Source organism: Bombus pascuorum, chromosome 1 (assembly GCF_905332965.1).
Source record: "Bombus pascuorum chromosome 1, iyBomPasc1.1, whole genome shotgun sequence".
NCBI lineage: Eukaryota > Metazoa > Arthropoda > Insecta > Hymenoptera > Apidae > Bombus > Bombus pascuorum.
The window spans coordinates 16,742,637-16,760,843 of NC_083488.1; the positions used below are offsets into that span (position 1 = coordinate 16,742,637).

At 33.1% G+C, this 18,207-nt stretch overlaps 1 protein-coding gene across 5 annotated transcripts in view; it reads right to left on the reverse strand.

Moving 5' to 3' along the window:
• Window positions 1-18,207, reverse strand: part of LOC132906584 (A disintegrin and metalloproteinase with thrombospondin motifs like) — an 83,817-nt gene that overhangs the window by 4,621 nt on the left and 60,989 nt on the right. For 4 of the 5 annotated variants that reach the window (XM_060958919.1, XM_060958915.1, XM_060958920.1 and 1 more), the window contains exons 4-12: window positions 15,593-15,653; window positions 14,223-14,431; window positions 13,483-13,572; window positions 7,993-8,194; window positions 7,782-7,911; window positions 6,929-7,058; window positions 6,635-6,777; window positions 4,094-4,149; window positions 111-237 (exon numbers count right to left, since the gene is read on the reverse strand). In XM_060958919.1, coding sequence (XP_060814902.1) covers window positions 111-237; window positions 4,094-4,149; window positions 6,635-6,777; window positions 6,929-7,058; window positions 7,782-7,911; window positions 7,993-8,194; window positions 13,483-13,572; window positions 14,223-14,431; window positions 15,593-15,653 — 1,148 coding nt within the window. Of the gene's footprint in view, window positions 1-110; window positions 238-4,093; window positions 4,150-6,221; window positions 6,275-6,634; window positions 6,778-6,928; window positions 7,059-7,781; window positions 7,912-7,992; window positions 8,195-13,482; window positions 13,573-14,222; window positions 14,432-15,592; window positions 15,654-18,207 lie in introns of all 5 variants that reach the window. The other variant, XM_060958936.1, reaches the window with a different exon arrangement.

Below are 18,207 nucleotides of genomic sequence, written 5' to 3' on the forward strand. Positions count from 1 at the left end.
GCAACTCGTAACTTATCAATTTACTCGTCAATATAAATAACTATAATTTACAACACGATTTTCGAATTTTCTATGGAAATGATAAAATATTCAAGCGATAATGGACTTACAAATGACCAACTTCGTGGGCTGCAACGATAATTCCGCTAAATCCGCCTGTGTCTTCGATAATAGCGACCGAATTCACCTTTTCCAGACGCTTATTCACGACACAAGCTCCACCCACATACGCGAATCCTGAATAAAGATACATGATCACTTTGGAACGTTTTCCGTCCTTATGTACAGCGTGTAAAAATGTTAATTGAAATGTTAATAGCACTACTAAGTTCGTTATTCGATATGGACTAACAAAAAAGATGCATTTTTAGCAAGTTAAATTAATACTAGTAATACGAAATACGTGAACGTGTTTTCAATTTTGAGAATGTAAAAAACTCGACCTCAGTTTATTAGTCTATAGTATAGTAATATTATTAACGTTATTACATATACTTGATAGAAGATAAAAAGATTTAATAATTTTTAAATAGTTTTAAAGTAAGTCAATATTGGCAAATTCTTATTATTATTCCATTTGGAAATAAGTTATTAACAACATCATTAACAACGACAAATTTGCAATAAGATCTGCTGAATATAATTGCCATTAAACTAAATATTTGCAGATTAAATAAAATCATTTATTTAGTCAATTCTTGGTTTAATTCACGATCGATGTATTAAAATTTACCAGTTAAATAATTAAAGCATCAACGTCGTCCAATTAAATATAAAATCTCCAATTTAAATGCCAATACATTTTCTTCTAATAACGAAACTCTATCGTGATTAGATGGCAAATGTGAATGTTCTGAAATAATCTGTCGTATTTGAAGCAAGGCCGAACTACATCACGATTCTGATCAATCTTAAATAATTGTATCGAATATTATATAATGTTGAACCGACAATGTAAAACGTGAATGTACATATCGTAATTGAATAATATAGAATAAGTGGATCAGTGGTGCAAGACAACAACGATATTTTGTAACTGTATTACGAACAATCACAACTCATGTTCTAAATCTAACACAATAGAGTATTACGAAACTTCTAGTATAGCGTGAGTCTTTTGGAAAGTACATATATATTCTAAACTATCGTTGAAAGTTGGCTGGATTAATGACTTGAAATTTGAATATACTATAATCGAATCCGCGATCGTACCGTGAAAGGAAATTCAAATTCGATTATGAATGCACTATGTCGAAAGAACAACTGTATCGTGATAATTCAAGTTTGTAGATATCGTAACGGAATCACGACTTGATCGCTAATATATAACTGCAGTTTGAAAGTGCTTACTGCAAGCAACTGTATTGCGACTGCATTGGCAGCGTGAATTAAACTTGAATTATGAAATCATTTGGCTATCCATCAGATCTTGAAGATCGTCCATTCTCAAAAACGAAGACACGTTCTTTGGTAAGACGTTACCAGTACTGTTATTAGATACGAAATTCTAGCAGATATTTAGCGGCAGTATTAATCTGTTTAATTAAATACTCGTTTAGTAAGAGAAAGCTAGAAGATAACTTGGCTTTTTCTTAGATTGGCACGACGTTTCTTAAAAATTTTTTACACAACTTTTTATACTCTTTTACAAAATGTGATGTACATTAAATACTGTTTTTAAAATAATTCTAATATATTGCGTGAAACGAGAATCGAACATGGTTTTGGCATGGCCATGGCATTTCTTCAGCTTAGGTTTCATACATCGCAGTGAAATTTGCACAATTGTTAAACAATGCCTTAACACGTCTTTTGAATATAGTTAAATAAAACAATAAGATACTATGTTCAAAAGAAGTATTAAGGTATTATTTAATAATTGTGCAAATTTCATTGCAATATATGAAGGCTAAGTTAAGTTAAATAAATACGTATACACGACACAGTATTTTCATTGAAAATATCCAAAAATAGTACAAATTTGATGAATGAAATTTAGTTAATGACAGAGACATAATACGTTTAATTTATTACAGGAAGATTAAATGTAATTTCAAATAACTCTGAATTAATCGCATAAATTCACTCTATTTGGCTACTAAATGAAATTTATTATACTGAATTTATTAATGTATTCGAGATGCAAAACTTTTGTTTTCGTAGGAACTTTTTAAGAAACGAGTGTCCATTTGAGAAAGGATCGTAGCTGATTAATAGAGTAGCATGCAACTATTAATTTACGTCGATCGATTAACCGAGGCTTTCGAAATATCTTAAAACTTCATCTACCGTGAAGATCGATTCAAAGATCGTGTTCCCTCAACGAGAATTTCCAGTGTTGGGGAAAAAGGAAAAATCTCTGCGGTATTAATCTCTACGATATCCCTTTATTCGGCTTATTTTTCATTTCTAACGCGATTCTCGATCGCTTCGATTTGAATAAACTTACCAACCGTGGTCCTCGTCAGTAATGCAGCAAAAGAAACAAGAACGAGGTGTGAACGATTCAAAAGAACGACATAGCGAGCGTGGAGATGATAAGGATATATTGCCGTGTTAAGTCAAAAGGTCGCATCGGCACACTTTCGTTTAAATCAAACCATTGCTGCCAAGTGGCAGAAAAATACTTCATCTATATGTATATTAAATAAGAAAGTCGTATTTGCATTGAAACTAAAGACAGAACAGTTTATATTTCGGTTGTTATGTGAAATCGATGACTGGTTGTTAAATACTAAAATTTATTTTTCGTAAAACCATCTTTCGACCGGATACGCCTACTCGAATTAATGCGGCAATATAAAAGTAGATATATTTTTCGAATTATTCTTAGACCAACGAGGTACCATTAGGATCGAACAATCAATTTGATAATATTCCGTGGTAAAGTGTATATAGAAAAGTAATTGCAAACGATCGATTGTACAAATGCCAAGGTCGTGTACGATTTATGTACATACGTATGTACGTGAAACACAAACACACACACAAAATAGGAAACCGTAGCCACTGTGCAAAAAGTGAACGAACAGAGAAGATTTAAAAACGAAAAATTATCGAATAGAAATTTTTTTTACTTTTTAAACCTCTTTTCTCTTCTTTCTTTTTTTTTTTGTTTAGGACAGGTATAATACCGCTTTCGTTTTCGCTCGTATATATACGTTCACAGTGAGAATCAGGAGAGTGAAAGACAGAGTGACAGTGTAAGTGAAGGAGAGAAAGGCATACTTGTATCCCAGACTAAGAAAAGTGAGATCCAGAAACAAGAAAACACGCGTGGCAAGCCGCGATAGAATGTTTCACGCTCAGCTCGAGGGAAGTTTTGATCGGTGTTTTTTGTCCAGCCATTTTTTTTTCTCGTGATAATCAAGTTCAAACACAGAGTGAAGAAGTTCATTCAAGCTATTAGAGTGAAAACAAACAGGATAAGTATAGATAAAAGCAACGTAGACGAGCTTGAAATGCTATACTATTCGAGGTTTTTGCAAAATGCGGCATTTTCTTGGAAATATAATTCCAGTGTTTTGCAGAGGATATTAATGTAATTACTAGTTTGAAGTAAAATCGAAACGAAATGAAGTTTCGATCGTAGATAGTAAATAGAATAAGTCGACGTTTAATGCAATACATAATTAATTAAATGTATGTTCAAAAATTAAAGTTTTTTGTAATATAATGCAGTTTCTTGTAGTTTTAATATTGGATACTTCTTGAGTTATTTAAAATATTCCACTTTAAATCTCACATTAAATTCACAGTATGATAAAAGTACATAGAATATTTTCATCGAGAATTAAAAATAACAAAACACCGGAACAGATTTGTCCAAAAGAGCACGCTTCGCGTTTTAAAATCTCGAACAGTACATATATGTATACCACGAAAGAACTCTGGCTGTGAAAGCCACGAGAACTTCCTTCGTTTTCAACCATACGATACATGTTTTCGGGAGGTTGCAGCGAAAGAAATTTTAGATTGGAGAAGTAAAAAAAAAAAAAAAGAAAAAAACGTTCGCAGAGCAGTGCACATAGATAGATCAAAGACAATTTTCTGTTCTCGTCAATCTCGTTTCCTTCGAACTCGAGAAACGTACCTGCGGTTCCTCTATTGCACACGTCATTCGCGTATTGCCTCCTGCACATATCTAATCTGTAATGCAACAACAAAAGTTCCTCTTTATCATGTGGACTCACAATTCCAGTCTGCTTTGGACCACGTCACGGGACAATTGTTGGGAACGTGCCGCTCGTATATGTCTAATATCCATTACATTTCGGTAAACTATAATATTTTGTAGTATATACACATACAATATTCCTATAATGGAGCCTACCATTTTTTAAATGCTCTCTTTCTCTCTCTCTATATATATATATATATATATTATGTATATATATTGCCTATTAAAACCATGATATTTTGTAACATATAATACAATGAGTTAGGACAATATTCGGATACTAAGGTATGCTTGGATCTATTTCTTTATGTCTTAGCATAAGATTCTTATGATTAACGCGTGAGGCCCTTTTGTTTCTCTGATAAATGCTCTTTGATATATGATGTAAGGAATGTGCGAAAAATCTGGCAATTTCATATCTTTTCACGTTGAATATTATAATTTCTTTACTTTGACGTTTTACTATATTACATGCATGATAGCATATATATTATATTCAATATATACATACTAGTTTTTTAGTAGTTTTAGAATAATTTCGTATGACGCGATAACGACCTGTCTATTTTATAATAGTCCACGTGACTATAATTCATCATTAATAAGTTAATCTCTGACAAATATAACAAAAGAACTATCTCCAGAAAAAAGAATGGTTAATTCTCCCATTATCCTGACAAATCATGATATTTCATAATATACAGATATCGTACATGAAAATTTCATAGAAATTGCATGTTTTTGAAATCTTTGCAAGACTTCACGTACGACAGACGATTAATGATATTGATTTACGAGGAATGGCATTAACTTGATTGATAACGAAAAGCAAACACCGTGATGAAGCGATATCACACACCGTGTTTGATGTCTCCTCCTTGTTCAGCGTTGAGGACGCGGCTTGCGGAAGGCGATAGCGTGGAATTACGGTAAAGCAAACACACTACGAGTAGCGCGCGTGTAAATAATTGCCAATTAGCGAGTGTTGCGTCTCAGGTATGAATAATTACAGTCGATTCCTTTTTTAGCAGCTTTTGAATCGCGTTGTTTCTCGAAATCGCATGAAGGAGTACCATTTATATATGTATTATGAACTCGACCTATCGGAGAAGATTATATACATCGTGAACGTCGACGTGAATGTTTGTAACTTGAGGCTTGAAACGAAATTTTCTTTTCACCGCTTGTATTATCGAAATATGTACAATGAGGCTTGTTATTATGATTTCCTGATTTTAACACTTTCGATACTATGCACACATGCTTATCGAATTTTGGATTAAAGAGATGAAAAGTTCGATGGAAAGGTTTAGAGGATGCATATGGATTTTGATCTTTAATTTTAATTATTTCCGCGTTTGATCGCATTCATTGATGTAGGTTTGTATGCTATAATTAGAGTTTAGTAGATTGATGTCTAATAACAGGCAGAATAAGAAAGCCAACACGCGCGCGTGTTATTGATTACATATATTAGTGTACCATTACCTCTTGAAGATCAATTCTACTGTATACTTCGTGTCTACGAGAGTAATAATGAATGTGCGCAATGTTTAGCAAGCTTATTCTTTACTAAAATAGCGTACAGTATTTTAAATAACTACAATTTGAGTATTCAACACCGTATTTACACTAGATTAAACTGAGTGCGTTAAAAGAGCATACTTTCTCGTTCGACAAAATACGAGTACAGTCTCTATATTTTTACATGGAGTTTATTACTTAAGAACTCTTAATGAAAATTATGTATATATTTTATTTGTATCATTCTGAAAATTACTGTCCATTGTAACAGAATATTTGAAAACAAGAAAGTACAAATATTATACTATTTCGACGAGAAAGAATGCCACTTTTGTATCGTTTATCCCCGTAAACGCACCATCCCCATCGTGGTACGCCATCACTGCACCGTCAAAAACTACATTTAAGCTAGGTGTAAATACTGTACAACGAATATGAACGAAAATAAAATAAGATTAAAAAGAAATAAATAAACAAATTGAAAAAAAAAGCGTGATCGCTATGTAATAAACCATACCGGCAGTTCCCTTAGTGCAGCGGCCGCCTTTCCTACGACGGCACATATCATACCTGTTTTGCGAAATAAAAATCAAACAGTATGAAATCACTAGACTGCTGTGGTAAAACGGTAATAGCATAATGTCGGGGCCATAGAACGTATTGCGTGAAATTCGATTGAAATCTCTGCTTCCCAATATTTTTTACACGCTTTCAAGTTAATCGTTATCATTTTCCTTTCGAGTTTCACTATTCTTCTACGTATTCGATTAAACAGAAAACAAGTCGTTTAAATTGTCATTGATATCGAAAGATGAGACAAAAAGGGGAGAGCGAGAAAAGTTGTCAGGGAAGAAGATTTTGTATGTTAATCACGTGAAACGTAATGTGGTAATTAGGTTGAATTTAATTTAAAGAAATGCACACTCTTACTTTGTGACAGCGACAGCGATGTCGTACACCGGAAGTCGTCTCTCTCGGAAGAGATATTTGCCCATGTCGGTCAACGCAGCTGCCGAATCGATCGCGTCTCGTCCGACGCGATTTCTTTCCAAATACGGTGTAGCATCTCTGCCCTGAAAGATATCGTTTAAAAAAAAAAAAAAAAAAAAAAAGAAAAAAGGGGAGAAAGAAAAAGAAAAAGGAGGAGAAAGTTGTGGGAAACGTAACGATTCGTAAAAAAATCATAGTTCGGTAAAAGGATCGAGATGATTAATTGCACTTCACCCGTGATATAATGATTCCAGCGATACTGATGCGGATCTTTGGCCCTTTTAACAGCTTGTACCTTAGGTCTACTCCGTTCCAGAAGGACACAAAGTATCTTTTGATTTGCACGTTATCACCGCCATGTAATCTGGAAGAAACGAATTTAATTATAAATTTTAGTTCGATTAAAAATTGAATTGGTACTGATTAAACATTTGCTGTTCTATTTTAACGATCAAACGAAATGCTTCATTAAGAACGTATATAAATACAGTTGAACCACTCGTTGCTTGCAAACAGCTGCTATATAAGCCAATAATGAATATTAATACGGACAAATGGATAATCTGTTACTTAATATCTCTCGCACACTGTGATGTCTTCACATCTATCAAGGAAATAATATTTTGATATGAGATAGAAAATTTTAAATATGATACTCATTTAAATGATACTATATTTAAATAATACATTTATTGACTACATTTTAATGATGTATTTATTTATTTAAATGATATGAAACATATTATTTTCCTATAAAAAAAAGGATTATTCCTCGACATTAAAGAGACATTTTTAATTTTTTATTTGTCCAAGTAAACTGGATATATCTATACAAATTCACATTTTTATAAACTAAGGAACTAAAATCTAGGCAGAAATTATTTCATACTGTAACGGGCACAGTACTTTAAATGTTTTATATGTTTTATGCATATTGTGCACATTGTGCGTATTTTATGCATTTTCGCACCTTTAAATTTCTCATAAATCCATAAAAATCTGTAGTCCATTTATAAGCTGCTATCTCTTGAAAGTAAACTAATTCTCACCAACAATTTAATCTTTGTTAATAAATAAGAATTTTCACCTGTATCCATCATAGTCGACGATGCAGAGGATTTCCGGGTAGATCACATACGGTGCTTCCCTCTTTGTTCTGGCGGCGATCGATCGTTTCGATCTGTACCTCTTGGCCAAGTGATCGGGCTCCATCAGCGCTAAAATCGATGTTTAATCACGAGAAACCGATCTCTGGAGGATTTCACCTTCTGATGTGGTAACACGTAAAGATCACTCACTGAAATCGCTGTACTCGTCGCCGCTTGGACGAGTCACTTTCTTGTACACCACGTGATGGCTCGTGCGCTTCAAGTTCCCTTTACTTCGCGTTACGTTTGGCAGCAACTCTGCTCCGTGAAGATTCGAGTTCTTGTTTACTACTTCATTTAATATCCTATCTGGCAATGGTCGAATCACTAGTTCTGCACCGATATTACCATCCTGGTTCAAATCACATCATTAATTGTTATCTTGTAGAGAACATTTATTTATACTTTATGAAAGACAAAGAATAATTCACATTTTATCATTATTATATATATATATATAATAATGATAAAATGTGAATTATTATATATTATATATATATTATATTATATATTATATTATATATTATATATTATTATATATATATATATATATATATATATATATATACACCATTGTTAGAAATGGGCATAATTTCATAACAATGGATTAATATCCTCTTATTCCGATGTACCTTTTTGTACCAAGTTTCTCTACTGCTTAATATATTTTGTACTGTAGTATTGTTTTTGTTTTGTAGTATTGTTACATGAGCTTTTTATTAATTTATGATACACAATATAAAAATAAATAACGTTAAATAAGTCAAGTAATGTTATTTAAGGCGAAGTAACGAAGCGAATAATAAATAGAATAAAAATTTTGCATAAATAATTATTTGAATAAAACTTTACTTCTATAATATTCGTTCCTGATATCTAGACATTAATAGGAAAAATAAACAATCTAGTTAATTAGAAGCTCCACCGGCATTTCCGGCACCAATAATATGTTTAATCACATGATCAATGAGTTAACGAACTATAATCGGTTAATAGCTTAATCGCGCATGCTTTCTACGTCAATTTCCCATTCGATGGCCAACGACTTCCGCCTGGCTATATGCAATTATCACGACGTGACTAATTTTATCCAACATGAACGTTGGACGAGCGAAAACGAAATACACGTTCCATGGTGGAACAGCCGGTCGATTCGCTGGATCATTGATATTTCCGATCCGGGTACTATCAACATGTTCGATTTGCAGTCCGAGAGAGGTGCATTGGTCAGGTCGAGGGAGGGAGAGTGAAAGCGAAAGGTCAGGACTGTCAGGACACATGGGGTCATATAGAACAACGCTTTTACGGCATTATGTAACGTGGAATGACGATATTTGTTGTCTTTGGAATTTATTCTCGTGTGGTTACTTTTGCAAAAGTTAGCAGTATGTAAAGAGAATTACATATGATGGTTAATTCACTTAATATTAACTGGATGTTTCTTCGTGGCTTTCATTTTCTAGTTATTTTATTATAAATCTGTTATTTCACTTGCGTCATACATGTTTTGTAACTATCCTGTTGATATTTAGGTAAATTCATATTTCTATAAACACAATTAAAGGAATGGAATTTGGATAGAAAATCGTTTTACCTATTAAGTATCATATTTTGTATATATTATGTACTTTTGCAAGTTTATGCTTTCTGTGCATTTTTGCATCTTCAAATTTCCTGTAGACGCATAAAAATCCATAGCCTACTTATAATATATGTAAAATACTAAATAAAGAGAGAGTTTTCCAATAAATCCAACGAGTAGGTGTTATAATAATTACGGCAGTATATGCAAAGTAATTTACATGTCAGTCGCCACAAAATGAAGAGTCCAGTTCATTTGATTTTGATTTATGTCGCGTGATGGCTAGAAAAAATTGTTTTAATATGAAATAGTTGAAGAAAGAAATAACCTGAAGGAGATACAAGTCTTCACAAAATATCTTGTAACTTCTACATATGTACATTTTTAAATTGGTTTCAAAGTTACCAACATCATTGCAATAATCGTATCTTATTACAATGCTAATGAAATTTCAAAATTGTAACTATATTTCATAGCTAGATTCATACAAATCTTTTACAGCAACTGTTTAAATGCCTTCGTGAGCCACTGCAGGGAAACAATACAAATGTTTTTTTGTACGTATAATTGTATTGTGATATGAGCCTTTCCTTATGGTTTATACTTTTTAACATACATATGTCGAAGTTGGTTTTCAAAAATTTGTTGGCACTTCTCTCGAACACTGCACAATATGTTTCATCCTACGCAGCGATTAACCGATCGTTGTCAAGGACGACGTCCTTTCAACTGATTTTTGATGTATGAAAGTAATAAAAAAGCTGTAAGCAGTGAAATTTTTGTTGTACAGGAGGATACTCTGGTGGTACAGAGAATGCTAATTTTAGACCTGAATTTTCAATGAATTGCTGCATAATGTGCACTCGATGTGCCAAGGAGTTATCTTGGTGAAAGAATCGGAATTCCTTTTGTGAACAATACGGACACAGTTTTTTCAGTTGCTAATGGAAAATTTGTAACGGTTGTTTTCCTGATATTTGAATTTATTCCTGCAACTATTTCATATTTTATAAAACAATTAAAATCTCTAATTTTTTTCTTATTGGCCAACAACCAAAATTTATAAAGGTAAGAAAAAGCTGTTTATTCATGTTTTTCTTGGGAAATTTACGAGGATCCATCTTCGTAAATCTTATGTACAAATTATTGATAATAAATATTTAGAAATTTAATTGACTTCTTATTTCAAAATTCATAAATGTCTCTAGACATGGATTTCTATGAATTGCATAATTTGGCGTTGCCAGAAGCGTGATTTAGATTATTACTGCAAATTTTATTAAATTTATTAATACAATAATTTATTTTACCTTTGTAGCATTATATAATAAAAGCATATTATTCATTAATATCATGGCAAACGATCATGATTTTACAATGCTACCTCGTGTGAATTTATTAATCGGATCGCTTGGTCAAAAGAACAATATTCATGATCATAAATGAAATCATTGTCAAGGGGAGATCTCTAATCCTTTTCACTGAAGAATATAAATCTACAATAAAACAATTCGTTTCTTTCACGCAATTATATAATAACGATCATTTTATTGATTACCAGACTAAATTTCTCTTTTTATGAATTCTACTGTTTTAAACAAACGCAACGATCTTCCTACATTCATACATGACTTCAATTGAATTTCTTTCCCTTGAACTACGCTTTCAATCGTCACAATAGCTGTAGTCAATGCTTCAAGAGGATTTCTAATTGTTCTCCACACATAAAATTCTCCATAAAGGAAGAACCACAAGAACATAAATTCACCGACAATTTGTTCCTTGATTGATTTATAGGCTACAATATATTCAGTTTCTATAATAAAAGCAGCAAATGAATGGCAATTTCATCAGCTCATACGTCGAGTTTCAACCAAATAGCCAAGAAAGATAATTATTTGTTGTTATCTAAATAATATATATGTATTCTATTATTATACTATAATATAATAATTAGTAAACAGTGTAATATTTCATTGTTTAATTCATGTTTGTGTAATTCATTATTTTAAACAGGAAAGTCTTGTTTTCAAAATGAATATAGTTATATAGTAATACAGTAATATAGTTACTTGTGTCTGTTTCTCCTACAATAAGCAATGAAAACATTTTGCTAATTTGCTGTCAGACTCAGATTTAGCACTTCAGAATCTATAAGATATGCTAATCCTTCTCTACGGAAGGAAATTAAAGACAATAATTAATATAAAACAATAATAAAATTTTTTTCTTATCTTTAAATCTATAATACATTGCAAAAAAACGAAATATGAAAGAATAAAACAAGTAAATTTGTTGTCGAACCCAAATGCAGTCTGTACATAATCTACTCATAATCTCCATAATTTATTTACGAAGTCTACTAATTTTTGTCTACAGAAGAGAATTAATACAAGTTTAAACCAACATTTCTCAAAAACAGGATGCGAAAGAGTAAATTCGCTAGCAGATGCAAATTGAACAAATTAAAGTTAATGAAGTATGATAATTATCTTCCATAAAAAAGGGCCAGGACATACCAATTATACGTGTTCGATTTTTTTTCTAATTACTTTTCGTCCCAATTGTAAACCTTCATTTTTCAAAAATACGATTAAAGTTATGTAATGAACAAAATTTGTTGTTAACAGGATAATCTTTGTATGAAAATATCCCTTCAGTTATCATTCATGCCTTTGTCAACAGGCTTTAGACAATTCGATGAATAAGTAGCAGCTTTGGCAATAGTTTTGTGTCGGGAATTTTTTCTTTACGACTTCATAAAAGATCGAAATTCCCAAGTGAAATTAAGTCTTGGTTGGTTGGAGGCTCAATCATTGAGAACGGTTGCCTTCTGTTCCGAGCTGCCCACTGTTCTGAAAGGTGCAACCGATATGGAGAATTTTATTGCTTTTTTCCTTGGTTTTGCCCAAGCAATATCTTCATAGTGCACTTTGTATGAACCGCGGACGAAGCAGCGATTACCGGAGCTCGAAATGGAAATGTCAAAACGATCACGAAATACCATTTTGTGCAACTTTGCTTTATTATTCCGTTTCTATTGAATCTCGTTTATGTGTAACCGTTTTGGTCATAGTAAATGGTATTTTTGTAAAGATGCTTTTAGATTCGCCTCCGCTTTGTTAACGTTCTAAAAGAATATTCACGGATGTAATATTAAAATTCTCTCGTGATTATGTAAGTGATGCATAATTACGATATATGATACATATGATACATGTGATGTCTGGAATGTTTGCCCGTTTCAGAAAGCTAGATTCTTTTTCAGATATTTGAGTGATTGATATTTACTTGTTAATAATACAGTGGCAAAAGGTCAGTCAGATATATGAAATCTAGATAAAAAGGAAAATTATGTATGTAATTATAATTTACCTAATCCTCCTATTGCAATTTCAAACTTAAAGAGTTAAAGGATAAACCAAATACAGTTAATTGTAGCTTAACGTGTTAAAATGTTCATGCAATCTAGCAGCAAAAAAAGGAGTACGATTCATAATGAATTGAAAACAACACGTTTATATTACGCCTTATGTTTTGCTATTGCCATTGACATTACTCTGTCTCTCTACAATACAAAATAATTGACACAAACTTCTTTATCCAAGCAATCCTGTTTCTCTATTAATTTAGATACTAGATGTTCCATTGTACAAATATGCTCACTTCCATTCACCAAATTCTAAATTCCAAAGAATTAATCCTCTAGTCACAATTTCCCAACGTCATTTACCATTCGTCTTTGGTCAACCATTGGTCAAATTGCATCGATTATCCGCGTAACAAAAATTCTTTCAGTGATTACGCATAAATTTTGTTCTTCTAAGCGTTTCGTGAAATTGCTATCCTTTTGCTTTACGGACTGCTGGACGTTCTAACTTGTAACTACGGCGGGCAGCCTTCCTAAGCGTGGCCCTGCTAGTTGTCCCCAACGAATCGCGGTATTGCGATAATTATAACCAAGACGGTTCCTAAGTGAGTCGCGACGGTTGACGAAAGACGAGTCGCAATAATGGCGGGAATGTCGAAAGGTACATTAAGAAAGAATGGCCTCTTACAACGAGTACTTTCCCATTCGCGTCCCGGTGCAGCAGAATTGACGCCATGTTCGTCGTGTCTTGATAGATGTCACCGATATCTACGTCGGCCTGAAACGAGAGGAACAATTACATACAACGTGATCGCAACGTAGCTGGCCATATGTAGCCGATTTTATGCGATTTACACCATTTAAAGGAATAATGCAAACTCGTGGGCCCGAGGAAGAATCGCGTTGCTATGAAAAGGTCTCGCTTTTCTCACTATGTACATAATATCGTTTCGAGGAAAATGTCGGGTAGTATGAGAATGCAACAGGGATGGGAGGAAAATTTTGCAAAATTAAAAACACAACGTTGTGAAAGTTAAAAAGTTGTAAGATAGAGTTGATCATATGATGTCTTGTAATTCATGCCAGAATTTTTCTTATGCGTTGTTTTGGGAAAAATTTTAGGTGAGTAAGTAGTAAGGTGATAAGAAGAGAATTTAAGAATAAGTTAATATTTTAAGAATATCCATTTTAAAATAAATAAAGGCCATTGATTAGTTATGTAGAATGTAAATCTGGAAAGTCTCGAAAGAAGAAAATCTGAAAACTTTAAAATAATAGACATGCGTGATACGTTTAACAGAGAAGGAATGTTACTGAAAAGAAATTTCAGAGAAACGAAGCTGCTCATAAATAAACATCTCGAAAGGAATAAAAGAGCTAAGGAGAAAAATAAAAATCATTTTTCCGTGACGCACGTTGAAAACTTACATTCGTCACCTTTTCATAGTGGAGGCCACCAGGTTGCGACGCGTTCTTCGTGACAGTCCACATAGGCAAGTGGTTCGCTGACAGCAACCCTTCCGTAGGCTTTAGCGACAGACTGATGTCCTTGCCGAAGGCCTTCAGGTGTATCTCCGGCTTCTCTATACTTCTCTTGTGCATTGAATGCAACACAGGTATAACTTCGTACGTCGGTACTAGAATTGAAACGCGATATGGCGTCTTTACTGAAAATGACTTTTTACCACTACAGCAAAGATTAATGCAAGTATTACATAGTGTTAGGTCGAGATATCAACGATATCTGGTTTCGCACTTTCTTGCCAAAAATTACAATTCACAAATTTCGATTATTACAATGTAGATGCATACAGCTCAAGATTGTTATCCTCGTTAAATATAATTCAAGATCGTGGATGCTATTGATATCGGTATTAAAATTTATAACTCGAAATTGGCGGTGCACAATGCAAATCATTCTTGTTACGATATAGCGTACTTGCGATCTTTGGTATACTTGGTATACTTTGATACACTAAAAGCGGTTCAAAATCATGAATATTCAGGTTTGTAGATCGAATTCCGCGAAGGTATCGTAATATGTAACTTTGAATTATTATTCCACGAAATATATAATGTAATACCTGTAGGAACGTTCTGTAGTTAACAGATGTAGCTATACTACCGATCAAAAGTATTAGTACACCTGGCTACGTTTATTAGGAGATTCTAAAATAACTTTATTTGTATTTTACATTAGATGATATATACGTATAATGCAAATGAAATAATAGATTTATAATAAAGTCCTTTACTTTTGATCTTTTATTACATCGTGTTTCAAAGTATGTGGACTCCTACGTCAATTATCGTAATGACTTTTCCGACATTTTATATTTAATTACGACCAACTATTTCTCTTAGTCTATGCCACATGTTTTTAAATAGATTATAATATTTTTGATAAAATTATTCAACATATTTTTTAAGAGCATAAATAAGTAGAAAATAAAAGCAGTGAAAGGTATTCAATTTCTACAAAAATATCGATACGTATCTTAATATTTATGGTTTTTCAGTGTGCTAACGAACTAAATATTTACTTCATTGTATGTATATTTGAAACTGTGTTTTATCCAATCAACAGTAAACTAGTGCAATCTCTGTCGGAATAATAACGATACCGTACCGCAATTTTCACCATTAAGAAACTAATGACAGAGTACAATAGCAAGAGAATTTAATTCAACGAATTCCGTTTTGTGGCAAGGCCATCGGCGTGCAGTGAATCGAGTTCAGATTGAATGAAAAGACAACTGTCTACCGCTAGTTATTAAATTTTTTTTCACCGTGATTACCAGACTCGTGTCCCGTGTGAAACACCGATAACATCTCCTCCCTTGTCATGTGTTCGTGGATCTGCAACAGACAAGAAATTCATCGTAAGTACGTGCTTTACGCTTCGTACTTTATACTCCTTCGTGATGAAATGCTTTCGTGCATGCAAGGAAAGAACGTTGATATTCGCGTGACGAAAGGTTAATGAAGGGATCGATGCAACTGCTTCAGGTATTTTAATTGTTTAAGATTCAAAGATTAGAATTAGGATTTCTTTTTAATACGAAGATAACAGGAGAAAAACAAAATGTCACGTTTCTATCTTTCTTTTTGCAGATGAACAATTTCGAAAAATCACCATTACATTTACATATATACATTTTTTATTTACTTACTTTTTCTATTAAATTTTTGTTTCTTCTATCTGCTGAGCATTTAAAAAATATGCCTTGTTATATCAGAAATATTCTTAGCTTTCTTACAACGTATCATACATTTTTTAATTATTAAAAAATTTTTTTTTTAGTTTTAACACCATCTTCCCCTTTTCATTTATGTTATATTTAAGTACCAAGTACTTATACGAGTATAAATATTACTAAATTATAAAAATTTATAAAATATAGACGAGATAGCGAGTTGCATGTAATCATTTGGTAGCAGAAAGTTATTTTCCAGAAAGACATTTCGAACACGGAAGTATCATTCTGCAATTTATAGTTTTGGCCAAGGTAATTTTCTTATTGCCAGTCATTATGTAATTTTCCAAATTTTGAACAGGCACGATGAACGTTAGTTTGATGCTATTAATTTCGCTTTCTTCGCATTATTGGGATAGTTTCTCGCCGAGTAGTATTGTTCCCGGCCAAGTATGTTGTGTTGAAATATCGAGGAAAAGGTAATCGTGGTAGTATCATGGGAACTATAGCGCGTAATAATAACACGAAGAAACAACAAGTCCGTTACTTTCGATCTTTTATTACAACGTGTTTCAAAGTATGTGGACTACTGCGTCAATTACCGTAATGACTTTTCCGACATTTTATATTTAATTACGACCAACTATTTCTCTTAGTCTGTGCCACATGTTTTTAAACAGATTATAATATTTTTGATAAAATTATTCAACATATTTTTTAAGAACATTAGCAATCATTTCTCTGCGACAAATTTCTGCAATTTTTTAAATTTTCCAGTCTTTAGAGTCTTCTGATTTTCAAATTTGTAAATCTTTCGCTCTTCCAGTCTTTTAATCCTCAAATTTTTCAATTTCCAAATTTCGAAACTCTCCAAGTGCACAAATCTTGGGATCTTAGAATTTCTGAAGTTTCCTCGAATTGTCAAATTTCTGCAACTTTTTACATTTTCCAGTCTTTAGAGTCTTCTGATTTTCAAATTTGTAAATCCTTCGCTCTTCCAGTCTTTTAATCCTCAAATTTTTCAATTTCTAAATTTCGAAACTCTCCAAGTGTACAAATCTTGGAATCTTAGAATTTCTGAAGTTTCCTCGAATTGTCAAATTTCTGCAACTTTTTACATTTTCCAGTCTTTAGAGTCTTTTGATTTTCAAATTTGTAAATCTTTCGCTCTTCCAGTCTTTTAATCCTCAAATTTTTCAATTTCCAAATTTCGAAACTCTCCAAGTGTACAAATCTTGGTATCTTAGAATTTCCGAAGTTTCCTCGAATTATCAAATTTCCAATCTTCTAACCTTTTTCAAACTTGCAAATTTTGAAGCGTCCCACTTCTCACATTTCTAAATCTTCAAATCCATCAGTCTCAAAATTTCGAGACTCTCCAAATGTACGAATTTTCCAATTTTCAAATTTGGAATCTTCCCAACCTTTAATCCACCAATCTGCAAATCGTTAAAGCCCCGAATTTGCGAAATACCCATCGCAATAATTAGGTCTATCCACTTTCCTCCGCGAAAACAAAAAACATTTTCGCAAAACATGGATGTAATCGTACGTCGCGTCACCGTTCCTTATAAAGCTATTTCCATAAAACGCTCAGGCAACGCCCCATTTTTTCACTCAATTGCGGCAATTGCACGTATTAGCAAATCGTGGTAGAACAGTTTCATTACGAGTTGCTTTGTCGCCGCCAAGTGCATGGCTAATTGGCTGCTGTTGCGAGGACAATGATCAACAGTCGTCGAGACACACGCACTGTGAATAGTTCAAGCACGGTCGCCACGGTCCCGCAGGTAATCGATGCGTGTGCATTTCAAAGATTTTCCAATCGCGGCCCAAGGTCTGCTTCTACCATTTAAGAACACCTAACCACGTATATAACGTGTCACAGAAATCGAGTTGCAATTAACTATCGCGCTGCCTGACGGTTGCTAAGGTCGATTACTTTCACTCATTATGTTAGGAAATTCGATCGCGTGCAATGTCCTATTTGCGCTGTTTACCGGCCTGAATGCACAAATTGTACCATTACTGTTTACTCTAATTGCAGTTTTCCTGGAAGAGAATGGTCTTTGCATCGCCATCGCGGAATTACAAAGTGGTATCGTAGAGTAAATCAATTAGTAGTAGGTATTCTGTGTGCACGTGTGTCTTTGAAGTTAATGAGGATCCCATTCTCGGAATTAACAGTATTAACCTTTAGCTGGTATCGTTAAATC